This window comes from Neospora caninum, chromosome V (assembly GCF_000208865.1).
Source record: "Neospora caninum Liverpool complete genome, chromosome V".
NCBI lineage: Eukaryota > Apicomplexa > Conoidasida > Eucoccidiorida > Sarcocystidae > Neospora > Neospora caninum.
In genome coordinates, this window is record NC_018391.1 from 475,597 (window position 1) to 503,328 (window position 27,732).

The 27,732-nt window shown below is 57.4% G+C and overlaps 3 protein-coding genes across 3 annotated transcripts; 2 read left to right on the forward strand and 1 right to left on the reverse strand.

Annotated features, from left to right (window-relative positions):
• Positions 1–607: 607 nt before the first annotated feature.
• On the forward strand, positions 608–15,105 carry NCLIV_012770 (putative Tyrosine kinase-like (TKL) protein; the record flags this gene model as incomplete). The annotated part of the gene is made up of 10 exons (XM_003881467.1): positions 608–1,301; positions 1,605–1,759; positions 2,078–2,926; positions 3,295–9,590; positions 10,162–10,593; positions 10,846–11,012; positions 11,532–11,698; positions 12,048–12,137; positions 12,906–13,141; positions 13,287–15,105. The coding sequence occupies 10 exons, from the start codon at positions 608–610 to the stop codon at positions 15,103–15,105; spliced, it is 10,905 nt and encodes a 3,634-aa protein (XP_003881516.1).
• A 3,178-nt stretch (positions 15,106–18,283) lies between these two features.
• Positions 18,284–22,234, reverse strand: NCLIV_012780 (conserved hypothetical protein; the record flags this gene model as incomplete). The annotated part of the gene is made up of 5 exons (XM_003881468.1): positions 18,284–19,270; positions 19,564–19,875; positions 20,196–20,606; positions 20,941–21,073; positions 21,948–22,234. 5 exons carry the CDS (start codon positions 22,232–22,234, stop codon positions 18,284–18,286), a joined length of 2,130 nt encoding a protein of 709 aa, XP_003881517.1.
• Positions 22,235–23,761: 1,527 nt separating this feature from the next.
• On the forward strand, positions 23,762–26,161 carry NCLIV_012790 (conserved hypothetical protein; the record flags this gene model as incomplete). The annotated part of the gene is made up of 3 exons (XM_003881469.1): positions 23,762–24,703; positions 25,432–25,517; positions 25,939–26,161. 3 exons carry the CDS (start codon positions 23,762–23,764, stop codon positions 26,159–26,161), a joined length of 1,251 nt encoding a protein of 416 aa, XP_003881518.1.
• Positions 26,162–27,732: the final 1,571 nt, after the last annotated feature.

Below are 27,732 nucleotides of genomic sequence, written 5' to 3' on the forward strand. Positions count from 1 at the left end.
CTGCCCAGAGACGCGCATACGGAGGAGACAGATTGAGTCCCTGCGCGAGAGAGGCCCAGGCAGAATGACGCGAAGACGAGGTCACCCCCGGCACTCTGACCGGGCTGTGTCTTTTCGGTGTGTCTTGTTCTCTCTCTCCTTCTGAGGCTCGCGTTTTTGTCTCCTGCCGGCTCCTCACATCCGAGAAGCAAGCTGTCTCCGCCCAGAGGCCTTCTCACACCAGCGGTCTCTGCGTGTTGTCTTCTCCTGCGACCTGGCCAGTCTCTTCTCCGTTGGGTTTGGGCGTCGTTCGGCGCCCGCGCGCTCGGGATTGGTCTCCAGCTGCCACGATGCTCTCAGTCTCTTGTGTCGTTTCTCCCTTCTCTGCCGTCTCGCGTTCCAAGCGCTGTTTCTTTTTCTGTCGCGGATGGCGCGGACTACTGCAGAGCCTGCCGAGTCAGTGCTAATCTGAAGCCCCGACTACTCTGCATTTTCCGTCCGCGCAGCAGTCTTTTTCCGTGTCTCCGGTCGTCTCCTGTCGTCTCTCTTTGTCTCGGCTTCTCTGGGTCTTTTTTGGAGGGATCGAGACAGACGCGTTTTCGGCGTCTCCCCCCTTCGCCCTCACATCATGGGGGGTGGCGTCGCGCGTGGGGGGAGGGGGCCATCTCGGGGTAATTCGCTGCTGGAGTCAGAGACTCTTTCTTCTCTGCCTTCGGTTCTCCTCCCGCCTCTTTCTCCGCTTCCCTCGCCGTCTCCAGAGCTGCTCGACGATGCAGCCTGCTTCCCTTTCTTCGGCCCGGAAGTTCACGACTCGAGTTCCAGCGGCCAGTCTCCGTCGCGCCCTGTCTCCTCCATTCTCATTGTTTCCCCCTCGTCAGCTCCGGCCTTCCTCCGCTACGCATCCTCTTCCCACACGACCTCGCCGCTGTCCTCGCCTTCTCTAGTGTACATACACCCTGTCTCGGGCTCTGTCCATCCGTTTCCGAACCGCCCGCCTCCCACGCACCTCGTTCTCGCCGTTCCTGCGTCTGCCTCGTACTCTCCGGCCTCCGCTGCGTTTCTCGAGGGCGACAGCTCGGCAGCTGCAGCCTCTGCGAGGAGTTCCGCGCGGGGACCGCTCGAGACAGCCGACGAGGCCTTCTTCGCTTCCCTGCAGTCGAGCGTCGTCCAGCTCCTCAAGAAATCAAAGTTCATTCACACCTTGGTCATTCGCGGAGACGGCCGGTGGCTTGAAGTTCTGAAAGATGTCCTCCGAGACCACGCGTCCGTCACCTCGGTCGCCCTCGAGGCGATCACCAACTTGTCCGAGAAAGAAGTCACCAGTAAGGAAAAGGACGCGTTTTCGAGGGGAGAGAGCGTGCGTCTTCAGGTGTCGCGACACCCGAAAAGAACCAAAAAAGGGGAGGCAGGCAACTCGCAACAAGCGGCGTGACGACGCGAGCATTTTCCACAGCATCCTGTGGACCAAAGTTTAGCGGGAAAAAGAAGACACGCGTGCGGAGTTCTGGTCCGCTGCGTGGTTGACTCTCACAGACAGCCGCTCTCTCTCCGTCTCTTTGTTTCGATCTCAAAGAAGCCGTCGATTTGGTCGAGTTCCTCACCTCTGAACTTGCGTTTTCCCTCAGCTGGATACGCCCGCCTCCTCTCGGGACTGTCCAAGTGCGCGGCGATTTGCATGCGCGGCTGCGGCCTCACGTCCAAGGGTCTGCGAAGTCTCCTGCGAGCGCTGGGGAAAAAACACTCGGAACTGGTGGACCATCTCCAGGAGATCGATTTAACGGTGAGAGAGCCTCCGTGACGCTCCTGTCTCTCTTTCTCTCTCCGATCTGGTTTCTGCCTTTTTGGAGTTTCGTTCGAAGATTTCGCGTGGAACACGTGCCTCCAATTTCCGCCCTCTCCTACCGTACACGCATCTCGCCCCACTTCACGGAAAAGACACAGGCCGAGCTTTCGTCTTTTTTTCGTCTCAAGAAGCGATGCCTCGCGAGAGACCGACGTTCACAGCCCCTCTGTCCCGCGTTCGAAAAAGCCTTCCTTCGAACCCGCCCTCTTCTCTCCCTTTACAAACGTTTCCCCCGACTTTTCTTCTTTCTCTCAGCACAACGCCCTGGACGACGACGCCGCCGCTCTTTTGTTCTCGCTGCTTTCCACGAGTGCGCCGCGTCGTCTCGTCTCGCTTCGCCTCGGCCACAATCCCTGGACGCTCGCCGCGTTGGATCCTGTTTTTTCTCTTCTCGCCTCTTCCGCTGCGGGACAGGCTTCGTCGGATGGCGACGGCGTTCGTTTGCTCTCGCTGACTGGGTTGTCGCTCTCTGGCGAGTCAGCGTGGGCGTCGCTGTCGCAGTTTCCTTCCCTTCGCGTTCTCTCTCTCTCAGCCTCGCGTGTCGAACCCCCCAGACTTCTGCGCCGTCTTCTACCTGGCCTCTCGGTAGGCTCCTGTCTCTCTCACCTCTCGCGTCTCGACTTGTCTTTCGCGCCTTCGCTCGTCTCCGACGACGAAGTCGCCTTCCTGGCAGAAGCGCTCTTCCCTCAGGAGGCACCGGCGCGGGCCGTGGCTCCTCCTCGAGGCAAGCCGAGTGCGGGGCACAAGAAGGCGGGGAACGCACCGGTTCAGAGCAAAGGCAAGGGCTGCGGATCTCCCGTGGCTGCGCTCCGCTCGCTGTCGTTAGCGGGGAACAACTTAACCGGCGGCTGCCTTCCAACTCTCGCTCTCAGTCTCTTGTCGCCGAGCTGTCGCCTCGAGCACCTAGATTTGTCGTTCAACGCGTTCGGGAAAAAGAAGGCCTCGGAGCGCGACACGCGCGGGGAGACCCAGACTCTCGGGGCAGAGTCCAGGGACGGAAAAGAGAAAAAACGCCCGAGAGGAAGAGCCGGGCGGAAGCGCACCGAGGAAAAAACGGAGGACGAAGAACCTCTCCCAATTGAACCCCTCGTCGAGGCTCTTCAGGTACACACGAACGAGTTCAAACTCCGAGGTGTGCACGGCGGGAAAGAATGTCCAAGTTTCAGATACCCACACACTCTCTCGATATATATATATATATATTTATATGTTCATATATATTTATATATTTATATATATTTATATATATTTATATATATATATATATATTTATGTTTATCTGGGCACCATCTGTTGTTTTCACGCTTGGGCTGGGCTCACCAAGGCCGGGTGGTACGCGCAAGGAGACTGCATGCGCTGCTGCGCGCATCTGCGGGAAGAGCCGGGACTGTGGTGGAACCGCGTGTGTGTGTGACGAGGGCGTTCGCCTCCCTGTCTTGGAGTTTCCGTGGAGTGTTTGTGTGTTTTTGCAGCAAGGGTTCGAGGCTCCTCACGCGCCGTGCAGTCTCCGTTTCCTTTCACTGGCGTTTTGCGAGCTATCGCTGGAGGCGCTTCAGCAGCTCGCCGCTGCGCTTTTGACGAACGGCCAGCAATTGGTTTTCTTGGATTTGCGCGGGAATTTGCGCGAGGCGGGCGCGGCATGCAGAGGCTCGAAGCAGCGCCGAGACAAAGAGGACGAAGCATGGCGCTTGGCGCGGCGTGCATTCGACACCGTCGCGGGGGCGTCGGGGCGTCAAGTCCTCCTGCTCGACGGGGAGGAAAACGAAACGGGGAAGAAGCGAAGAGCGGACGCCGAGGAAACCGGGGGGCGGAAACGGCGGAGACGGGACGACAAACCGCGGCGTGGATCACGCAGGAAAGCGGCAGAAGTTGAAGAGGAGGACGAGGAAGAAGATGAAGAAGAGGAGGAAGAGGAAGAAGATGAAGAAGAGGAGGAAGAGGAGGAAGAGGAAGATCTGGAGGCAGAAAAGGAAGAGGAGGAAGGAGAGGAAGAAGAAGAGGAGGAAGAGGAAGAGGAAACAAAGAGCGGTGTGCGAGACGGAGGAAGTGCTCGGACGGAGAGAAAGAGGCCAATCGGAGTGAAGAGAAGGGTTGCTCGATCGAGAGGAAAGACAGAAGAGGCCAAGAAATCTGAGACGACATTGGAAACGGACAGTCGCAGGCGATCAAGTGTAAGAACGCGAAGACAGCAACAGGAAGAGGAGGAGGAAGATGATGACGAAGACGAAAGTTTTGATGAACTGGACGCATTGGAAGCGGAACAGAATGCCGAGGAAAGTAGTGAAGAGGAAGAAGACGAGGAAGACGAGCAGGAAGAGGAAGACGAGCAGGAAGAGAAGGACGAGAAAGAGGAAGACGAAGAAGAAGAGAAGGAAGATGAGGAAGAGGAGGATGAGGAAGAGACAACGCGGGCGACTTCGCGAAGGAGAGGACGGCGAAGTGTAGCGCCTAACGAGAAAAAAGAAAAGGGTGGCGTGTCGAGAGAGACTGAAAATCGAGAAAATCGACGCCGAGAGAGGACTAAGGATGACGGCGAGAAGGGCGAGAAAGGAACCCCCCGCGCGCGCCGACAGAAACGTCGAGCTTCAGGATCTTCGAGAGCTTCGGGTCGGCGAGGGAGAGGCAAGAAAGACGATTCCGGAGAGGAAGAAGAGGAAGATGAAGAGGAAGATGAAGAAGAAGATGAAGAAGAAGATGAAGAGGAAGATGAAGAGGAAGATGAGGAAGAGGAATATATGGATGAAGACGAAGATTATGAAGATAAAGAAGAGGAGACAGTCGTGGGGAGGAAGGGGAGACGAAGGCGTGGTGGGCGGCAGAGGAGCGGCCATGTTGCCCCCGCGGCCGTTCGAAAGAGAAGAAAGACCGCAGCAGAGGCGGAAGAAGAGAATGACGAGAAAGAGAGAGAAGAGAAGAAAGAGGAGGACGAGAAAGAGAGACAGAGAGAAGAGAAGAAAGAGGAGGAAGAGAAAGAGAGACAGAGGGAAGAGAAGAAAGAGAAGGAAGAGAGAGAGAGAGAAGAGAGTAAGGAGGAAGAGAGAGAGAGAGAAGAGAGGAAGGAGGAAGAGAGAGAGAGAGAAGAGAGTAAGGAGGAAGAGAGAGAGAGAGAAGAGAAGAAAGAGGAGGAAGAGAAGGACGGAGTTTCGCCGTTGCTTCGTGACGGCAGGAGACGGAGGTCGGTGGGCGCCGTCGCTCTTGGAAGGCCGATGCGGCCACGCAAGACGAAAGTTGACACTGACGAGCAGACTTCGCTTTTGACCGAAGACAAAGCGAGTGAAGACGTTCTTTCGGGTACCGAGGCAGCTCTGATTCTCCCGAATCGTTCGCGGCAAAAATCGAGGAAAGGCGAGGAGCCTACCTCGCTTCCGCTCGTGCGAGCGTCGCGCGCTTCCTCGTTTTTTGTCGCGGAAACAGGCCGCATAGGAGCTGGCGGCGCTCACCCGCGGCGATCTTGCTCAGCCGCTTTGGCGCCCGGGCTCCCGCCGGAGGTGCGCGTCAGCGACGTCTCCGCTGGTGAGAGAATCGCAGGTCGACGCCAGTCTACGTCTTTCCCTGTCTCTGTGTCTCCCGCCCTTCTCCAGGTGCCGACGCCTGCCGGCGGAGAGAGACACCGGAGACGCGAAGGCCTGTTAGGAGTGAGTAAGGACGACGGCGGTTTCGGCGGAGGCAGAGCCTCTGTGGTTCCTGCGGCGTCTCCCGTGGACTCGCCCTTTCTCATGTACTTTGACATGAAGCGAGAATACCCCTCGCCGTCGTCCTTCTCTCACCGCGGCTTCGAGGAAAGAAGACATCCGCTGAGACAAGGAGAGGAGGAAACCCGGAGCAGTGACGCCGTGGATGTACACCGCGGCCAAGGAGTGCCCCTCGAGCAAGGCGGCGTTGAGGGAGGCGGATTGAGTTCCGCGTGTGCGTCTCTCGGCGTTTCCCGGATCCGCCGAGGGGTTTACACGGACGATATGAACGAACAGGAAGAGGCGAGGGCGCGCGTCGAGAGACGAGGCGGTCTTGGCGCGTTGCTGCCGCCCGTTCCCGCGTCGGCTGAGGACCAGCGCGACGTTCTTCTCTGTCTCCATCGAGCCGGAATCCAGTTACTGAATTTGTTCTTCCCTCGGGACGCGCACAGCTACGTCGGCAAGACGCCGCTGCAGCCGCTCCTGCGTTCGTATCCTCAAGATCTTCTTATTGGTTTGAAGCATATCCTGTCTTCTCACTACATGCCACTGCTCTCCTTCCCGGACATCTACACCCTGCAACAACTCTATCTGTCTCCGCACCTCTCGCCCCCGCTGCGGCTGCTACTGTCGATCATCTTCGAAGAGCTGCCGAGGACCAACATGACTTACAAGTACCAGCAGTACGGCATTCTCGGCTTTGACGAGAATCTGTGTCACCCTGGAAAAGTTCTCTTTGACGGCGGCCCCGGCTGCCAGGCGATCCACGCTGCTGAGTTCCGCGTCTTCTGGATGCGGCGCCACGGGCGCCGCTTGGGCCGGAGACGCGGCCCCGGCTGGGGCTCTAGAGCCCAACTCGCGGTCGGCAGGGGCAGCGCGGGCGAGCTGGTCGCGCACTGTGCGCCGTTCCAGTCTCCGCCGCCGCCGCTGCCTTTGTCTTCGCCGCCTGCGCATGCCGTGAACTGGGCCAGGGAAGAGCGGCTGAGATTCGACGGGGACAGACGGCTCCGATGCGGCGAGAAAGCCGAGAGGCGAGAGCCCGACGCGAAGGACGACGCCGTCTCGAGCGTCTCCTGCATCTCAGACGGCTTCGACGACTTGGCCTCGCAACCCGGCGCGTCCCCGCCGTGCCTGTCTCCGAAGCACCAGCTTACGCGTCTCCCGTCGACTCCGCAGTTCGTGGAGACTCCGGACCGAGACCGCGGCCTCGCTGGCCTGTTGGGTTCGCCTGGGTCGGCGTTTGCCGCTGGACTCGACGGCGGAGACGTCTTCACTCCCAGCACTGTGTTTGACCTTTTGGAGCCGTCGCGTCTCAACCCTCTCGCCGCGGCGCTTGCCTGCGACGCGGGGGCCCCGCCTTTCGGGCGCGGAGACACCTTTGGAGCCCAAGGCGCGGAAAAGGGGTCGCCGTTCTTCGGCGTGGGACTCCAGTGCACGTGCGGTTTGCGAGGCGAGGAACACAGGCGGCCGAGGGTGCGCGAAGAGAAGCCCCGCTTGGCAAGCGAGAACAAGCGAGCTACAGTCGACGACGCGACGCGAGCTCCAGTCGACGACGCGACGCGAGCTCCAGTCGACGACGCGCCCCAGGGGAGTGAAGGCGCGACTCCCGCTGACGCGCCTCCGAATGAAAGCGCTTCCGCAGGCAAAGCGCCGAGCGCCGCGGCGAACCCCGAGAAGGGCGTTTCAGAGCTCTTTGCGACGCCAGCACCGTTCCGGTGGATGAAGAAGGCGCTGGGGGCGATGCGAGGCCAAGCCGCGGGGCCGAAGAAGTCAGTTGTGAGAAATTTGGATTTTTACTTTCGGCAAAAGGGCGCAGCGCAGAGCTGCGAGAAGCCTGGATGGGCTGTGGGGGAGGCCCCGCCGGGGCCTGGCGCCGTCTCTTCGGCGTTTCTCGACGGCGAGGCGGCCTTCGCGGAGGCGCGGGAAGAGCCGCAGATTTCAAGCGCCAACGGAGACGGTCTCGTGAAGAAGCGCCAAGACGCGGCGACAAGTGTTTTCCACGGTCCTGCGCCGCTTTCTGCTTCGCTTCTCGACTCCAATCCTCCCGAGACACGACGCGACTCGGGCGGGTCTTTCCTCGCTTCCGAGGACAGGGCGGCTCCTGCGAGCCTCGACTCAGCTGTCTCCTCGCCTGCGCTCTCGGCCGCAGAGTCCCCCGAGGAAAGCGAGAACGAACGGCAGCTGGGTCCGGCGCGCGGGTGCGCCGGCGAGGTGGAGACACCGGCCGCCCGCGCAGGAGACGCCCTCGAGCGCGGGGGCGATTGCCGGGGCCCGCAGAGCGCGCCGAGCGGAGACGCGAAGCGAGCGCGAGGCTGCGAAGGAGACAGAGGAGACAGAGGCGTCTCCGGCGTCCCTGCGAAGCCGCAGCCGCATGCACTCGTGCCGCAAGATCGGTTCGTGGTCAGCTGGGACGACGACGAGTGGATGCGATCCATCGAGTGCTTCCTCGACGACCTTTCTCTCTGTCCGAGCGCCGCTCCGTGTCCCGAGTCGTCTGCTTCTTTTTCGGAAAATTCTGTCCACGCTGCCACATGCCCACTCGCCCAGGGAGCTGCGCAGGCCTCGCGTCCCGGCCGCGTTCTCAATCCGCCCCTCTTTCCTTCCCAGTTGCCTCCACCGTCTCCTTTGTCTCCGCTCTCGCTCTCTTCTGTGTCGGCGCCTCTGGTCCCTGCGCGGCCGGCTGGCCCCGCGCCTCTCTGTCCGGCTCCAGGGCCGTGCACGTGTCGCGAGGTGATTGTTGTCGACGTGCAGAGCGACGCACAGCTTCGGAAGCGGATCTGGGACGTACAGACGCTGTTTGCGGGGTCTGCGGAGCTGTCGATACACCGGAAGATCGAGCTCTTGCGGCGGATGGTTCTGCGGAACATTAAGTGCGCGTCGACGGGGTACGGCGAACAAAAGGACGAACTGAAGCGACTGGCGACCGAGCACGACGGTTTCGTCTACCTCGGAGACGTCAAGTACGGCTTCTCCCGACACATGGCGCTCTTGTTCAAAGTCCTCTGCGACGTCTCGCAGATCCCGTGCCGCGTCATGCGCCCCACAGTCCCCTTCGAGGACGAGGAGACACTTGGAGACAGTGGAGCCAGGGCGTCGGGTGCGCCGGGGGGAGGCCCCGAGACGCTCGCAGAGGAGGGGAAACCCTGTGCGGCCTCAGAGAACGACGAGAGCTTCCAGAGGAGACTTCTCGGAGGCGAGCCTGACCGGTCTCGCCAGCGAGCGCGCCGCGACGGGAGACTCCCCGATCGGTCCCAGGCGGATGGGTTTGCGAGGCGCGAAGACGAAGAGGAGTTTGTGTACAACGTGGTGTTGGTGAAGGGGGCGGCGAATTCGGCGCTCGAGCAGTTGATTCCGATCATCTGGACGCAGAACGCGTCTTCCCTCGCTCTCTGGAGACGTCATCGGCAGCACGCGGATCTCGGCGCGAAGCGATCAGAGGACGTGCGAAGGCCGTTTGTCTCCGAAGACCGCGACAGAAAACGCGGGAGACACTCTTCGCTCCTCGTGGACTTCCTCGCCTCCGGCTTCGTGCGGCTGAACCCGCCGACGTTCTCCATTCCGCTCCCGAGGCGCCTGCGCGCCCTCCAACGGCGAATGGAGCTCGGAGCCGCAGGCGCGGCGAGCGCCTGGGGCTGTGTGTCGAAGCGACTTCTCCCCGAGCGAGTCCCGTCGCTGCGCGACAAGGCGAAGGACGCGGGGTCGAGTGCAGGGACTCCAAACGAGAGCTGTGGAGACGCAGGCGACGCAGACGACGCAGTGCCCTGTCGAGTTTCCCGGCCTTTCAACTACTTCAAACACGGCTGGGTTGACCGCCGGAGACCGCATGCATCCCACTGTTGTTGCTGCGCGGGGCGCGCGACGCCGTGCCTCGAGAGCGACCGCGGCGGGGGCCCAGCGGAAGGGACAGCCGGGGAGACAACTGCAAGCGACGCAGGAAGGGACAGCATGCAATTCGAGCCAACCAGAGGCGAGCTCGAGAGTGGGGCAATGCCCAACGAGGAAGTTGAAAAGTCTGAACGAGAAGCCGGCCTGGGCGTCTCGCCAGTGGGAGATAAGCAGCATCGCCAGCACGCGGATCTCGATCGCCTTCTGCTGGCGTAAGAACCTCCTTCGCTTTAGCCTCGATCCGTCTGGAACGCCTTTCCGGCACACACGAGCGCTGTCTCGAGCGTCTTTTTCGCGCTCTCCTCTCTTCCGTGTTGACGGGTCAGGGCTGCGGGTCTTTTGCCTTCGCGCTCCGCTTATCCTTCCGCGCTAGCAGCGCCTCCCAGAGGACGTGACACGGCACTTTTGCCAAGGCCGCAGAATCCACAGAAACCGCCTAAAAACGAGGCTTCAGCGGAGGGGACTCGCGAGAAATGCGTCCTACACTTCAGGCATACAGGATACACACATACACGTACATCTATGTATATATATATATATATATATATACATAGATGTATATATATGTATGTGTGTGCATTTATGGAATCCACCTATATCTGTGTCTGCCCCTCCGTCAATCCTGGTGTGTGCACGCCTGTGTCGACGTAGGGAGGCAGACGCTTTTTTTCGACACTGCGACGATGCGTGCGCTCCGCGGCTGTCTCGGTTTTTTGGTCTTGAAGTGGTGACTTGGGTTTGAACACGCCCCCGCCTTTTCTCTTCTTTCTCCTGCTTTTGCAGCGCGAGCGGCGCTTCGGCGTTTGTGTCGCTGACCGGGACGCCCTCGTCTGCCGTCTCTTCCACGGAGTTGGACCTGGACGCGTTCTTCGAGTTTCGCGAGAAGCTTGGAAAAGGCAGCTTCGGGGAGGTTTGGCGAGTGCGGCTCAAGAGCGACACGCAGGCTCTCGCCTTCCCGCGCAAGGCGAGCGAAGAGAGCAAGGAAGACGGGAGGCGAAACCGCGAGAAGAAGCGGTGCCGAGATGACAAGACAGACGCGGCCGACAGAGAGAAGGACGAGACGCTCGGGACGGAAGCCGAGGAGGGAGAGAAAGAAAGGACGGATCGGCGAGAAGAGAAACCAGATGCGTGGACGCGAACGACACAAGAGCCCCTAGAGAACCTGGAAACTGAACGTGCACGACCCGAATACGCCCTCAAACTTGTCCCGAAAAGGTGGGGCAAATTTCGAACACTTTCCAGGCCTCTTTCTTTGCATCCCTTCGCTCGCTCCGCAAAACGTCTTCTTTTCCTCCAACGCGGCTCGTCTTTGCGCTTGTCCGAGACTCCCGCGTATTTTCTCGTTTTTTCTCGTTTTTTTCTTCGTGTTTTGCTTCCTTGTTCTCTTTTTTCTCCTGTCCTCGCTCTTCTCTCCTTGTTTCTCTGCCCAGACAAAAGTGCCGCGTTTCCGCTCTGCATTGTTCGCAGCGAGGAGAACCTGCCGGAAGCCGAGATCATGCGCAGTTACTCGCACCCCCGCGTGGTACCCTTCCTCGGCGTCTTTGAGGGATTCCAGATGTTGGAAGATCGCAGCAAGAAGAAGGTGAAAATATCTTCGTTCTGTTTCCTCATGGACATTGCCGACCAGTCGCTAGGTAGGACAAGGCTTTTTGGCGGCATCCAGTGTGTATCGCTTTTCCCCCTTTTCCCGAGTTGCCGTAAGGCATCCCAGACAGCCAAACACTCAACGCAGAACGGTTTCGGGGGAACGCTATTCCAGGACGAACTGACGCACACCACACATAACGAAAAGCTGTGTCTTGAGTGCGTGCGCACGGGAAACGTGCAAAGAACTAGAGTTCAAACTCCGAATCTCGTTTCAAACACTTCGACGCGCGCCCATCCATGGGAGGTTCCCGAGAGTTTGGTCCGGAGGCGGCGGATCGGTGAAAAAATTGAAGCTCTGGGGGTCTTCGACTTCCGTAGTATCCACTTTGTTTCTCAGTCTTTCCTGAGCAGATGTGTCTCGTACGGGGGCTCTGGAAAAAGAAGCGAAAACTGTATCTGAAATGTGGGATCTTTCTTGAGGTGGGTTTTGCTTTCTTCCTGCGAAAAGCGCATTTTGAGACAAAGGGAGAATTCGCTGGGCGCGTCGGGGCGTGGCGTGCGTGCAGAGAGTCTCCTGGAAGAGCACGAGAAAGCAAACACCTGTATCGACGTGGAATTCATCCTGACGATTCTCCTCGACACTGCTCGCGGGATGAACTATCTTCACTCCCCCAGCGCGACGAAGCCTCACCTGCTTCATCGAGACTTGAAGCCAGCGAACATTCTTCTCAAGGTGCGCGACACCCGACAGAAAAAAACAGAAAGACAGGACAAAAGACGCGCACCTTACTGTCAGCCAAAATCGCCTGTGGATATCTGCATCCATGTTTGTACTCATTTCTGTCCGCGCCTCCCTGAGTTTATCCATATATATATATATATATATATATATATGTATACATATATATGCATATACATATATACATGCATATACATGTACAGATAGAGAAATGCGGGTGTCTTCTTAGTGCGGCCCTCTGTCTCTCTATCCGTAGATGTATATTCTTGCACATTGCTTTGCACATTTTCATTTTAGAGAGAGAGGGACAGAGTTTCCGGGAGTTGAGGTGTTTTTTCTTCAGGACGGCCGCGCTATGGTGACCGACTTTGGGGTGGCCCGTGTGGCAGAAGTTTCCTTCGAGCACGAAATGACTCAAGGACCCGGAACAGAGGTGAGAATTCTCTTCTTTTCCGTCCACGCGTCGAAGCCAAGAGCCGCCCCTCTCGCCGCAAAAAAGCCCTCAAAAAGACATCTGAAAAGGCCTCTCTCTGCCATATATATATATATATATATATATATATATATATATGGATGTACTCTGGAGCATTCGTCTCTACTTTTTATGTGTGTAGATTCGTCTGTGTTTTGCCATATGTGTGGACGATGCATGATAATATTTCTTCGACATGCATGCAGAGACGCGTTCATCACTTTCGATTCCGCCGCGGACTCCTAGGCGCGCATGCATATAGATACGCAGAAATGCGTTGAACTTATGTCTGCACACATGGCTGTGTCGTTCGCCAAAGTGTTGGAGTTGCGTTCCTTTGGTGTGGAGCTTTCACGAGGAGTGTTGCGTTTGTTTTTACCGGAAAAGCAACAAAGGAGGCGGCAGCAACGTGCTCTTTTTTGGAAACGTTCACAGGAAGAGAAGAAATGTCCCCGGAGACGACTTTACACACACACACACACACATCCACACTTCACATTTTTACGCGAGGAGCGCAGCAGCGCGGTCCTCGTCCTCGCCGCTCCACCTTTTTGCTGTCTCGTTTCTCATCTTTTTCAGTCCGTTTTCCCCCCTCTTGCGTATACGCGCCATGTCTTCTCGCGGTTTCACCTTTCTCTTCTACGTGCCTACGTTTCTTCAGCTTTCGTGTGCTCGGCCTGATCTGCCTTTTTTTCCGTCTGTGGAGCGGTTGTTCTTTTTCATCTTCAGGGGTACATTGCGCCGGAGCAGCGAACGGCGGCGTACGACCGCCCCGCAGACGTTTGGGCGTTCGGCGTCGTTTGTGCGCGGCTGCTCGGCCTGCGCGAGTGGAAGAAACTGAGCGAACCTCAACACCGCGTCTCGCTCGCCGATTTCGCTCTGAAAGACGCTTTCCTCATCAACCTCTGTCTCGCCTGTCTCGAGCGCCGCCCGCTCATGCGTCCCACGTTTCACCAAATCGTCCAGTAAGTCCCCCGTTTGAGCAGGAAACGGCGCGAGTGTTTTTCGCGAGAAAGAACGCGCATGCGGTCGGAAGAGCCCCCGGAGACGCCGTCTGGCAGCGAGTGAGAAAATTTTCATATCCCTTCTTCTCTGCCGGTCTTCCCTCAGGCGGCTGATCGACAAAATCTTCCGCGTCGAGTTCGAGAGGATCCTTCGGACTCCCTACCGCAACTGCCTGCCTCTCCTCCACCTCGAAAATCCGTTTTTCGCGTCTCCCTCGTCCCTCGCTTCTCTCGCTCCGCGTCAACCTTCACGTGCGCTGGAGGCCGTCGGGCGCGGAGGCCGATTTGGAGACACGTGTGGGGAGGCGAAGGAGGCGGTGGGTATTGAGGGGCGAAGCGACGAAGAGAAGAGCGGCGCGAATACGCCTTTCCGCTCGCCGTCTCTGTTTCCAGCAAAGGCGCTGTCGCTCGTCGAATGTGAGGAGACAGGCGCTGACGATGCGCGAGCAAAGAGTCCAAGTGAGAGGAAGGCGACATCGTCGGCAGGAAGTGGAAAGAGGGAGAGCCGAGAGTCCCCGCAATCTGCGAAGAGACAGAGAAAAGGGAATGATCTGGAAGAGGCGTGTACAGCTCTCGGAATCGAGGACGAGCGGTACTTTTCCGGGGAGGAGAGGCTCGAGGCGTCTCTAGCGACTGCGCCTGAAAAAGCTCCAGGGAACCCCCTGCCGGATCCCGACGTAGACCCAGAAGAAGAGGAAGGATTTTTCTCGCGCGCGCGGTTTCGATCCGACAGACGTGCGCGGCCTCTCCTGTCGTCAGGAGACACTTCTCCAGTCAGCACGGAGCACGAGCAGGTCGGCGACGCAGACTGCCCCAGCGCCGAGAGAAACGACGGCGAGGGAGAAAGCGGGAAGAACGAGGAAGAACGCGAGGGAGAAGGCGGGAAGAACGAGAAGAAAAGCGATGAAAGCGTGCGTGTCGACCGTGGATGCGCACCTGCGATTGGGACTCCGCCTCGAGGCGCCTCATCTATTGTTCAGAAGAAAGCTGCGAGTCCGGCGGCGAAGAAGAAACTATGGAAACCAGGCACACCGGTTTCGCCCCGAGTTCCTCAAAGGCCCTCGTCTTCGTCTTCCTCGTCTTCGTCTTCCTCTTCGTCTTCTTCCTCTTCATCTTCTTCGTCTTCCCCGTCTTCTTCGTCGTCTTCTCCCTCCTCGGTGTCCTCGCTTTCGCCGGTGGACGGTCGGTCGAAGCGCGCGCAGTCGCCAGTTCGCGGACGGGGCGAGAGCGAAGAAAATCGCCGGAGAGGCTCGGCTCCACGGAAGGAGGCGAGGCGAGGCGAAAGACCAGCGCAGTCGCCGGACAAGGAACGCGGAAGCTGGCGTCGCGCAACTCCAGGGAAAGAACGGAGGCCGCCGGAGAGAAACGCTGGGAGATCGCCTACGCAGAGCGCCGTTCAGCGGTCGCCCAAACCTGTCGCTTCCTCGTCTTCCCTTTCTTCGCCTCTCTCTCGCTTCGACGAGGCAGGCATGCGGGGCGCAGAAGGTTTCCTCCGCCAGGCTTTTACGCGAGCAAACCGCAGCCAAGTGAACGAGAATCCGCGGACCTCGGTCTCTCCTGCTTCGCCTTTCTCTCCCTCTTCTCCGGCTGGGCTGTCTGCGCGCTCCGGCTCTCTCCCGAGAACCCGCGTGGCGGGCGAAGGCGCGCCTGGTCCAGTGGCGGGACACAGCCCCGCGTCCCGGCCGTTCGCCTCGCATGGCGATTCTCCCTCGCGCTCCGGGGACTCGGCAAAATCTCCGGGGCTCGCGTGCCGTGGCGCTTCTCCGCTCTCGCCGTCTGCCGCGAAGCCTTCCGAGAGTTCTTTCCCCGCTTCTCCCGGCTCCGAGCGCGTCGCGTCCGATCTCGCCTCGCGCGGCCAGGCTGTGCACGCCTCTAGGGTGCCCTCGGCTTCCGCGGCGCCGACCGCCACAGGGAACCGTGAGTAACCCCTCTCAGACGCGCATGCGGAAGTCTTTGCTCGGCGATTCTCGGCTGACACACGCGCGCCGGCTTGGCTGAAAAGAAAAACGAGGAGAGAGAAGAAAAGACACGACTCCGCACACGCTGCGCATCTGGGAGTCGAGATCCTCGCGCGAGGAAGAGGAGAAGGTTTGGTTCTGCGTCTTTTTATTTTATTCGTCTCAAACTGGCCTTTTTCCCGAGAGTCTCTTCTCTCTCCTTCGCGTCTTTCTACTCTCTGCGCCATGTCCCCCAAGTTGCTTTACTCCTCTTTTTTTGTATATATGCGTGTATCTATATAGTATAGAAATGCATTTATCTTCATATATACGCGGATTTGTATCTTTAGAACTCGTTATATGCAAATGTACATGTCGCGCATGTGGCTGCTCACGTGTGCGAATGTGTGCGTCGCCCCATGGCGATGCCCTGTTCTCTCCATGGAAGCTCGGCAGGGCGTTTTTTCTCTTGTCAAACAACATCCGGTACGAACGGAAAATGCATCTGCCTTTGTCTCCTAGGCTCCTATTCGCGCGTGAGGAGCGTCTGTGTCTTCGCTGCGATTTTCGTCTTTTTCGCTGCACGTCGTTGCTGCTTCGACGCTCACTTTCCCAGACCGTCGAACTTCATAGCCACACAGTTTGCCATCTCTCGAGCAGAGGCCGAGAAGACACCATAAAGAGGTTTTCTCGTGGAGCGAGGCGAACGCTCAGCCAGGACCGAGGTTCGCGTCGGGAAGACGCACGCTCAGCCAGGACCGAGGTTCGCGTCGGGAAGACGCACGCATGCTTGAGCCCTTAAACTCTCGAAACGAAGAAGCGAATGCTTTCGCGAGATCGAGGCCGTGGAATCGAGAGGTCTGGCCATTCCACCGATCTCTCGCCGCGCCTGTGTGTGCTTACGACCGCGGGGATGTCCACAGTCGTTGTCTCGCTCCACGCAATCGCACTTGACACTAGGAAGAGGCGTTCACATCTGAGTGACTCCGAGGAAAAATCCAGTTCACCAGCAAGTGGAATGGTGTTCGCACTGCATCAGGCTGTCTTCTCCCCGGAGACAAAGACTCCCCATAGGGTATTGGAACCCGCCACTGAAGTTCGACTATCCGTTTCACAAGAGAGAGCGAATTCCTCGGTTTACACTCTCCCCTTGGCGGGGAGTGTGTCCTACGCTGCGATAAGGTTGGACCGCAGATCTCGCATGCATTTGTTTAGAGGATCCGAGATCTAGCGTTTTGATGGAGCCCAGATGGAAATGTGGAACTAGGACCAGTTGAACGCTGCGGAACTTCCACAAAATATCAGGGTGGGGCGCGAAAGGCCCAACCAGCTGCCACGTGCACGACGGGAAATCCAGCAATGATAGACACATTCTGCATCCGCAAGCGCGTCTCTGTTTTAGCACTCAGACGCTTGGCTGGCGATCGATCTTGCCTTTTCGACGTTTTGTTTTCTATCTGGACGTATTTATCTTCCTACGTGTAAAAGGGGGTTCTAGGATCTCCGGTGCGAACACCGCGTTCCAACGGGCCTTTCCTCCTCAGCGCGAGCCTCGAGGTGAATCTCTGTCCCAGTTTTGGAATCACCGAAAAGAACCTTCATTCAACCGCGAAAACCAGGTTTCAGGAATGCCAAACACGTTAGATCCGTCTCTTCCTTAAAAAAAACGCCCGGGAGGAAAAACGGTACCTGACCCGTGCTTTCTAGCAAAGTACGCGCTCGCCTTTCTCGAGTCAGAAAACTCCGTACCTTCTCTCCCTTGTTTCCCTGCCTCGCTGTGCGAGCCTGTCACTCTGACAACAGTGTTTCCGCGCTTCTTTACACACCACCCCCTTTTCTCTCCACGACGACTTTCTCTCGGCGCCTCAGGGCGTTCTCAGAGGTTGACCAGAGCCTCCGCGTTCTTCAGCCGCGCGACACGTTGTCAGGCTGCGAAACAGAGAAACATTCTCTTCTCCCGCGAAGCGGAATGAATCCGACGCTCGCTCATTTGAATCCGACGCTCGCTCATGCAGACCTCCGCGAAAAAAATCTATTTGGGCGTACTCTGCTTTTTGAAACCGTGCGCCACCGGGCGTGCGGATGTCTCCGTTGTCCAGTTCTCCGCGCGTTGCGTCTCCGCCGGCGATGGATTGCGACAGGAAAGAAAAAAGCAACTGTCTCTGCGCGCGACTCAGGGGTGTGCCGCCTTCTCGGCACGCGTTTGAGAAGTCCGCAAGCGCGTTTTCCCCCAAAAATAAAGAGCTCCCCGCAAAAAAACCGGCAGACCTTTTCCCTCTCTGCACTCGGAAACCCCGCACGAGCGCGCGGCTCTTAGGCCTTCTCACGCTCTCTGACGGAAACTCACCTGTCTCCAGCAGTCTCCGGCCGCGACAGCGCACCTTCGCGTCGCGCTGAAACGCCAGAAACTCGTTCCCTCGCAAAACGCCCAAAACGGTACGCCTAACTCAACTCCACCGTACACACACACACAAGGCTCTGTCTCTCTTCTTTTGCCCTTGTTCACGCCTCTCCTTCTATCCGTCCTCTGTTCTTTCTTCTCTTTCTCTTCTCTCCCTTCCGTCTCCTCCCTCTCTCTGAGACTTGCTGCCGCGATCGGCCGCCTGCGTGCGGGCGTGCGTCTCTCAGCGGTCTACCCCCCCCCTCCCCCCGACGAGGAGGGTTTTCCTTGGGCGCGCCTCGTGCGCATTCCCGTTCTTGGAAATCTCCCTTGACAGCCGTCGCCGTCGCTCCCAGTGCGCACATCTCGACCGCCTCAAAAAAATACATTTCTTTCAGTCCCAGGCGGCTCCACCGAGGAAGCGAGGTGGGCGGGCGGCCGTACACGGACCTACGTGAAAATCCGCCGACGCCCGCTGGAGTCCCCATCTCCCCAAAATACAACTCCCCCGTGGGGCGTGGTCACCACGCGCGAGATGCACTGAAAAAAAGCACAGACATGCACAAACGCACCTCTCGCCCCCGCCACAGACGCTTTTGCGCTCACTGTCACGGCGAAAAAAGAGAGAAGGAAGCATTAGCGAGAAGGGACAGCGAGGTGTACAGACACACACCCCAACCGCCTCTCCGTGAATCCAAGTCGTTGAAGAAGTTGAAGAGCTGCCCCACTTTTTAGCAACAGCAAAACGGCTTCGAGCGGGAGTCGCGCGAGACAAAAACAGCGCGCCTAAAACGAGGGCTTTGCTCGGGACTTGGCGGTCGCGAAGTGGCTCTTGGACAGCACGACAGCGAGGCTGTGCGCCTCCTTTTCGAGGGCTCCCAGATGCAGCAAGGCGTGCCGCAGAACCCGCAGATTCCACTCCACCAAGTGAGGCCGATCGAAGTGGTCTTCGCGGACGACGCATGCAACGCGCAACGCCTCGTCGATGGCAAACACCAGAAACAACTTCCCGGACGTCAAGTGCACAAGATACGTCTCTTCAGACTTGATGCGCGCGCCGACAGACGCCGAGGAATCGAGAGACTCCACACGCTTTTCTTCTTCCACGAGAAAACCGACCTCAGACTGCTTGCACGGAAAGTCAGTCCGAGAACCGAAAGAGCCACGAAATCCACGATCCGCATCAGACACCATCCTCTCTTCCTCTTCTCTCTCTCGTCCTTCTCCCTGTTGTGGTTTCACTCCCTCTTGTGTCTCTCCTTTGTCTCCTTCTCCCTCTTCTCTCTTTCCTTCTCCCTCTTCTCTCTCTCGTCCTTCTCCCTGCTGTGGTTTCACTCCCTCTTGTGTCTCTCCTCTGTCTCCGTCTCCCTCTTCCCTCTTTCCTTCTCCCTCTTCTCTCTCTCGTCCTTCTCCCTGCTGTGGTTCCCCTCCCTCCGGTGTCTCTCCTCCGTTTTCCTCTCCTTCTCGTTGTCCTTGTTCTCCCTCTTCGCTTTCCTCTGCATGTTTTCCGCCCGGTCGAGCTCTGCTCTGTGCGAGTCGTCGCGCACGCTCTTTCACACTGCCCCGCTTTTCTGCTGCGTAAATCGCCTTCAAATCGCCTCCGAGCTCGACAATTTCCGCCGCGAGTTCGAAGGTTCGAGGATCGACGGCGGCCGCGTCGCCTGCCAGGCAAAGCTTGAGCTGCGCGTCGAAAAGCAACGCCTTCTCCAGACGGCACAGCCGGCAGAGCCGCGCAAGCAATTCCCGACACATCTCACTATGATGGAAGAGCCGCTGGAAAACACAAAAACGCACAATCTGGGAAACCAGCTCCTTCCCCACTCTTTGCGCGACGCGAAATGCGATTCGCAGCATCGACACTCTTTTGCGATACACCCCTCCACTCGTGTGTGTGTGTGTGTGTGCATCTGGAAACGAAAGAGCCGGATTCGGTCTTCCTCCCGGCGCCGAATCTAACACGTACTCTAACACGTACACCTTTAAATATCGGACAGACAGTAACCTGTCAAAGGTAGGCATCCACGAAACGCTGGAAAGGGAAGAAACCTTTTCCACGCACTGCTCACCTGAACAGCCCGACTGCACGCTTGGAAGATCGAAGCATCGTAGATGCACGTGTTGGTGACGCAGAAGCGCGGGGGTGCGCTCGACTCTGGTAACGCCTCATCTGCCGCTCTCTCGTTGTTTCCGCGCTCTTCTTGAGTTCCCTCGTAAAGAGACACGGGAGGTTCCTTCTCTTCCTCGATGACGCCGAGTTTCTCGTCTGCGACGGCGTTCAGCAACTGAACGCGCAGACGGGATTCCACCTCGCGCGCCGCGGGCCCCGGCGACAGGTCTTCGCTTCCGGAGACATCAGCCTCGGCTTTGTGGAGGAAAATCTGAAACGCAGGCAACGCCCAAAAAAACGAGCGCTGTTCTCCACTCCTGCACGCCAAACCCGCTCTCGTCTGAGGCGCACACACGACGGGCGAACAAAGGCAAAACTTCCGCCTCTACAGGCGTCTAGAGAGAAGACAGAGAGGGAAGGCGAAGAAGAGAAATAACCAGTCAGAAAACCCGCACCACATGGCAAGAAGGAGAGGAGAAAGAGCGGAAGAGATGAGAAAGAGAGCGGAGGCGGTGATCCCTCTGTTGTCTTCTTCCTGCAGATCCTGTCCGCCCTGAACTTTTTCTGTTTTCGTCCGGTTCCCCCGCGCACCTCGACGAAGAGTGCGGGATTGATTCGCCACACTTGCTTCAGAAACGCCGTGGTTTGAGACACGTCAGTTTGCAACGTTTCGCTTTGGATGTCGAAAACAAAGACGAGGCAGTCTGCTCGGCGGAGCAACTCGTCCCAGCCGGCGTCTTCCTCCTCGAAGTCTGTGCCCGCGAGCGAGAGCGAGGATGCCGGAAAGGAGGTGAAGGAAGCTTTCGTGGAGATGAAATCGCTGATCGGATGCGGGTAAATGGACGCGGAAGAAGACCCGCGAAGAACTCCGGACGGCGCAGTCGCGAGCGGCGAGGCAGTTGCGACCGCGCCGAGCTGAACCGCCTCGAGGACAAAGCTGCCAGGCAGCACCGTGACGACGAAATCGAGCAGAGAGCCCGAGTGCGCGGAAATAACCTCGGCCTAAAGACGGAAAAAAAGAGCCAGGGAGAGCGCGGCGGATACACACAGCGGAAAACGCCGCGCAGAAACCGCACGGGGAGAGAAGGGGCGTCTTTCCGAGTGAAGAGGTCGAGACCAGAGAGGAAAGACAAAGATGGAGTCCAGAGGAAGAACGAAAAGAAACGGGAAAAGAGAAAGGGCAAGAGAAAGAAGGGCAAGAGAAAGAAGGGGAAAGAGAAAGAAGGGGAAAGAGAAAGAAGGGGAAAGAGGGAGATGGAGCTAAGGAGCAAAAAGAGACAAAATAGAGGAAACAGGTTTTTTCAGTTTTGGTGTATGCGTGGATTCGTGTGCTGACCTTTTGGTGTTTCCCACCGTAGTTTAAGGTTTTGTGGGGAGGGACGCGCTGAAAAACGACGCGAGCAATCGAGGATTTTCCACTTCTAGGCAGCCCCGCAATCACAAGGTTCGGCGTCGTTTCGTCGAGGAATCTGCGAAAAGAGACACACTCGTCGCAGACGGGGACTGTCCAAACCGTGCTTTGCGTGCCTTTTCTCACTCGAGCGAGAGCCTTTTCTCACTCGAGCGAGAGCCTTTTCTCACTCGAGCAAGAGCCTTTTCTCACTCGAGCAAGAGCCTTTTCGCAGAGAAACGATCAGGTGAAACCGAGGATTCAAAACAGTCTCAGCAACGACAGAAAGCCGCGTTGCCGCATCTCGCGCCTGCGTCAACGAGGAGAACGGAAGACAGCAAGAAGAGAGAGAAGAGAAAGAGAAGAGAGAGTAGAGAGGGAGAAGAGAAGGAGAAGAGAGAGAAAAGAGAGAAGAGAGAGAGAAAAGAGAGAAGAGAGAGAGAAGAGAGAGATAGAAGGAACCGAGAAGGCACCGAGAAGATATCAGAGAGAAGAACGAGAAAGACAGAGAGAAGAAGGAAGAATTCCGTGGGAGACGCGAATCCGGGTCGACGCGAAAAGGAGATGAGCGAAGCCGGGGCGTCTCCACGTTCCGCAAAAACACCAAAAACGAAACTCTCACGGGAGAGAACGAGGCGAGACACAAGTCGAGCGTGGAAGACGAGCTCGGTGGTGGGGCGGGGAAATGTTTCCAGACAAGAGAGAAGCGAGAAACACAGAATGTGTAAGAGCGAAATCGAGAACAGGCAGAGCAACACAGGAAACCACCCAGACGAGGACCGGAGAAAGATAGACCAGCTGGTTTAGCCCACCTTGCCTCGGTCTTCCTCTCTCCGTCCCAGCTCTCCTTCCTCCTCTGTTCTCCTCTCGATCCTTTTCATGTCTCCCACGTGTTTCGTCGTGCGATCCTCGCGCCTTCCCTTGACCTTCCGAGGGCTCTCTGCGAGACGTACCGGAGTTTGTCGAGTTTGTTCACGAAGAGACGATCGAGCGACTTCAGCGGCGCGGCGGCGAAGTGAGACGAGAAGGACGCGGAGGGAAGGAACGAGAAGGCCGAAGAATCCGAAGGAGCGGAGTCAGAGGAAGAAGAGTCGGAGGACGCGAGCGCAGCGAGCGGTGCCGCGGAAGAGGAACTCTCAGCTGGACGCGAGACTCCGGTCTCTTCAGGAGAGAGAGAAGCAGTCGTTTCTAAAAAGCGAGAAGCGAGGGAAAAGCGGGTCAGCGAACGGCGCTCTCTCATCTTTTCTCCCACCCAAGAGCACACCAAAAAAAGGGAGAAAAGCCCGAGAAGGAAACCAGCGGAGCGGGAGGAAGACCGGTGTGTTTTCAGGAGCGGGGGTTTGAGGACTTGAGAGATTCCGAGCTCGTGTGCATCGAGGCGACCTCTCCCAGACTTCTCTGCAAGGCCTTCCGGGAAAAAGCGGTGACGCCTTCCTCCTCTCACCTTTTGTAAAAAAATCGGAGACGAAGCAAGGCTGCTCCGAACGGTTACCGTGGACCTGTCTCTGGACTCTCGCGCCGGGTGTCTCCAGGATCTGTTGCCCTGGAGACAAAAAAAACGCGACGGTTTGGACCGAACGTCGCTCGTGTTGCAGAAACGCGAAATCTGGGGAGGCAGCCTGCCAGAGCAGGAATTCAGCCCGCGCCCGTTGCAGTGCCGGTGTACAGACACCTGGGCGAGTCCGGAGACTTCGAAAGGCGACGAGCTCGGCAAGTCTCCCCGCGCTTCTTTCGCGACAAACAGAGAGGAACGAGGAAGGACAGCATCTGTGCTTCCCTTGCGAAAAAAATCGAGTCTTCTCCGAGGGCCGTAGGTCTCGCCACCCTCATGCTCTCGAAGTTCGGGCACGCGCGCGCTCCATTCTCTCTCGCGAACCAGAGCATAAAAAAAGACTTTCAGCGCTCTCGGGCGGAGCAAAAACGCACGAAATCCCGCGATCAACAGCTCGGAACTCGCGAGGTTTTTAAAGGGGCGAAAAGTGAGGCTGTGTCCGGGAAAGAGAGACCGCAGAAGTCTCGAAGAGCTTCCAAAGCGGCCCGGGGAGTTCGCAAACCGCATGCAAGCAGCTTGCCCAACGCTCGAAAACCCCCGAGCGTGCGGAAGACGCACGAGACAAAACGCCCGACGCACACGGAAGAGTGCGAAAAGACAGGCACCGGAAGGAAAGAAGAACAAGAAAGAAAAAGAGAGAAAAAGAAAGGAAGAGAAAGGGGGAGAGGAAGAACCAGAGAGAAGGAGACGCTGGAGGTCGATTTTGTCTTTCAATCGGTGTTTGGGACGATGTGTGTTGGGGCTCCAGGGACACAGCGCCGAATCCACTCTTCGCGATCTTTTTCTCTCGGCTGAGATCTCAGAAGATCGTTTTCGTCGTCCGTCGAATCAAACTGAGGAGTTTCTTGAATCCGAATTTCCACGGGGATTCAAGGCAGAAAAACATGTTCCTTCGCCCTGTCGCCTGGCCTTCCCTCCTCCTCGTTCTCCTTTTCCTTCTTTTTGTTCTGCTCCTTTTCCGAATTTCCACGGGGATTCAAGGCAGAAAAACATGTTCCTTCGCCCTGTCGCCTGGACTTCCCTCCTCCTCGTTCTCCTTTTCCTTCTTTTTGTTCTGCTCCTTTTCCTCCTTTTTCTTCAGCTCAGTATCCCTCTTCTCCCCCCTCCGTTTTTTCGTTCGCTTATTCTTTCGCACTCAGTGCTTGTTGTGAACGTGAAAGCCTGTTTACAGCCTATTTTCCTGCTTCTCTCCTCTCCATTCGACAAAGTTTTCGCATGATGACGCCCGTTCCCTTCTCACCGAGAGCCTGCGGCGCCGCCTCCGCTCCGGCGAGCTCGGTCGCCTCAGGTTGGTGGTCTCAACTGGAGGAATTGCAAGGCCTCGAAGGAAGAGCCGCACCGCGGAAACCGCGGCAAATCCCCCACAACGCAACATCCCACTCCTCTTCAGCGTGTTCCGCTTCTGTCTCGTCTGATTCTCAGCGCGCCGCTTCTTCCTCGTGCGCATTTCGTCCTCCTGGCCTCAGGGCGAAACTCAGCCGGGGAGATAACTCCGGACTCAAGAAACGCGCAAGAGAAGAAAAAGAAAGAGAAGCAAGAGAAGGACGAGGCGGAGGCGTGCCGACTGCGGCGGCTCTGCGAGCGCGTCAGCCTCCAGTCGCAAAAGAAGTTCAAGAAGAGCACGGCGAAGACGCCTCTTCCTACTTTGCTTCGCTCTCTTCTCGCGCTTCTTCTCAGGCTGCCTCGAATCTGGTCTCATCTGACTCTCAAAGTCCGTTCGTGCGGCGCGTGGTTCTTCGCGAGCGCAGCGAGGGAGACAGCGCGTCTCTCTCTCTCCCTCTGCCTGAGTCTGCTGCGTTTGCCCCCGGAGTCTCTTCTTCTGTATCGGCTGCTGGAGTCTCCAAGGCGCGGCGAGGCGCTTTCTCTTCCGAGAGACGCCGGCGCGCGCCCAACTCCGGCGACTTCTCTCCGGCCGCTCGCAAGCGCAGACGCGGGGAGACCGTGAAGGGACAGGCGCTGGCCGTTTCGGGAGAGGAGCGAGAAGAAGAACTCCGGAAAGATGTGCTGGACACGGTCAAGATCCTGACGAGTCCGGAGGAAATCGACGCGCTCGTGTGCATTCTCGCGAAACTCGGCGAGCGCAACTTCGCGCTCTTCGAGCGAGTGATTCATCGGCGCGGGCGCGAAGAGTGCATGGAGATTCTCGAAGAAACTCTCGTGAGTTCGGTTTAATCAAACGCGCAGCGTCGTCTGGGGACGGAGCGCTGTCGCGCGCGCGTCTCTCTCTCTCTCTCTGTGGGGGTTTTCAGACTCAAGAAACGGGCGAGCAGACACCCGCCAAACAGCTTTCGTCACCGACCCCGCTGCGTTCGTCTCGCGGACCATCTGTGCTCCTCGTTTTTCTCGCCTTCTCTTTCCGGGGTTTCGGTGTCTCCCCCGTCTCTGGCGTCGCCTTCTGGGCGTTCGTCTCCCTTCTTCGCAGTTTCTTCTCGGCCGCGAGCGGGTGGGCTTGTCTTCGCCGACCTTGTCTCGGCTTTTGCGTATGCGCCTCGAAGCCGAGAGAGCAGACAGGCAGGCCGTCTCGTTCCGTCGTCGGCGCTTCTCCCGCCGCCTTCGTCAGTCGGCATCACATCTCCACACCCAAGTTTTAAAAGTTGGTCGCCAGTGCGCTGTCTTAGCAGACCGTTTTCTGACTGCTCTTTTCCAGCACAGGGGGGGGGTGGCGTGGAATCGCATGCATCCGCGCCGATTTCGGTGTCTCGTGAAACCGAAGGGACTTCAGAAGACGGTCGGTTCGTCTCTGATGCGCCACGGAGCGCTCGCGGATCGCCGTGTCTGCGCCGTCTCCTTTCGTAGGTGTTTGTCGTGCAAGTTCGTCCTCTTCTTGAAACGGGGCGTGTTACCTCCTTTTTCTCGGGTCTATTGTCTTTTGCCTTTTTTTGCAGGCCGTGGAGAGCGCCGGCGGTCAGAGCCTGCCTTGCGGGCGTCGGAAAAGCCCAGGCGGCGTCTTTTTGCGTCTCCTCCAAAATCGGTGCGGTGAAACAACAGAACACCAAAAACGAGCAAACACGAGAAAAGAGGGAAAGCGAGCGGAAGGCCGCGGTCAGCGGCCGAATCGGTGACGAAGACCGAGAGAAGAGAGAAGGCAGAAGAGCTGCGAGCGGGGGGAAACCACGAAGGCGAAAACACCTTTCGTAAACAGTCACATAAAAATATACAAATGTGTATATAACTGTTTGTATAAATATATATATATATATATATGTATAGAACCGTGGCTGCATGTAGTGGTTTTTATTTGTATATGCAAATCTATTAGGAGTTGAAGAGAAGGTGACAAACTCACATGTGCATGCATCGGCGTTTGCACTGTGAGACGTGCCTAGCGGGACCGTGTGTGTGTCTCCAGGATGAACTTGCTGCAGTCTCTCTTGTCCCTCTTGGTTTTGCAGGATTTCTGCCGAGGACAAAAAGTTCATTTGGGATGAACAACAACGCGCTCAGAGGGAGAGAAAAAAGCTTTTGAAGAGTGCAAAGAGGCGCCTCGACAGGGAATGCATGGATGCGCCAGGAGTCAGAGAAGTGCGAAATGAAGACGAACAAAGACACAGAGAGACGCGAGACTACCGGGATGCTGGCCTCGACGAAGAAGAAGAAGGCGAATGCAAAGAATAAGAATTCGGATGCAGAGAGGAGGGATCGGGACACTTGGGGTGGGAGTCGGGAGCACGGGAGAGAAAGAACAGGACAGAGGGAGGCAACGGAAAGAGAACGGGAAAGAAGAGCGAAAGGGAGAGGAGAACCGTTTCCAGATCAAGGGGAGAGAGACGCTTTCGCGAGCTCACGCGTGTATCCCGTCAGCCGCTCCTTACGTTTTTTAATCCTTTTTGACACATTGGGTTCGCGCGTTTTTGTTTTCTCTTCAAAACGTTCGTGAGTCGTCCGCGCCGGGTCGTTCTCAATCTCGCATCTCTCTCTTTGTTTGCTGGCCTCTGTTTCGCGCCTTCAACACACAGACTTTCAACTCCTTCTTTCGGGAAAAAAGTTTCTTTTCACGAGAGACAAGTTTTCCGAAGAGGATCCTTCCCTGCACGCCGTCGCAAAGCTCTCGTTAACAAACTCTCGTTTCTCTTCTCTCTTTTCTCTTCTCGCGCTTTCTCTTCTCTTCCTTCTCGCTCTTTCTCTTGTCTTCCTTTCTGTGCTCCTCGCGCGTCTCCGGTCTCCAGTGTCTTCTGGTCTTCCTGCTCGCCTCGACGCTTCTATGGCGAGGCGTCACGACGTCCTTGTTCTCCCTCCTGTTCCTTCAGTTTTGATCTTCTCTCTCAGTCGCACAGGTTGGTGCGTTCGCCGTGAGACTGCGTTCGCGGTTTTGGCTCGCGTCGCTTTGCAGTCTCTCCCAGCCCGTCCGCGCTTCCGAGAGTTAACCGAAGCGGTATCTCGGGCACGAGGCACAGGCGACGCGCACACGCGAGGCATCCTCTTGATTATTATAGGTAGTGCTATTCCACAACACGCACAACATGCAACTTCGCGCCTTGAAGGAACAGGCGTCGAAAGGAGACGAGGAGGCACGGCTTTTGCTCGCCTCTTCCCCGCGCTGCCTCGACCTCTTTCGTCTCCTTTCGACGCCTGTTTCTTCAAACGCGCGGTGGGGCATTCAAGGCGCATCGCCACGCGAGGAGCGCGAAGAAGCTACACAAGACGACGCGAGAGAAATGAGGAAGAGAAAAAGAAGAAGGAACGCGGAGAAGGGAAGGAAGACACAACTAGGAACAGGCAGACTCGCAAGAAGACTCGGAAGCGATGTGAGAAGACGAGACGACACATCGGGTGTTTCGCTTTTTCTCTTTGTCGCGTCTTTTTTTCGGGAAGAAACCTGGGAAAGAAGAAAAGACACGAGTCTCCGAGGCAGCTGACGACGCACCGTCGTGGAACGATCCGTTGTGGGTGCGCCTCTGGCGACCGCAGGGGGCGAGACGAAAGGGAGAGAAATGAATCGCAAGACGAAGGAGCTCGAAGGGCCGAGAAGAGAGGAAATCGTGGGTCTCTGGAGAGAGTCTGAGAAGAGTTTTCTCGCGGGATTCTCTCCGCTTTTTCTTCCTCCTCTCAACAGACGCTTCCTCTGCGGCGTTGACTGCCTGGCAGAACAGCCTCTGTCTTGGACGGACACACTCCCCAGCAGGCGAGCGTTTGGAGAAAAGAGGTGGGATGCACGAGAACACGAGGAGAGAGGAATTTGAGACCAG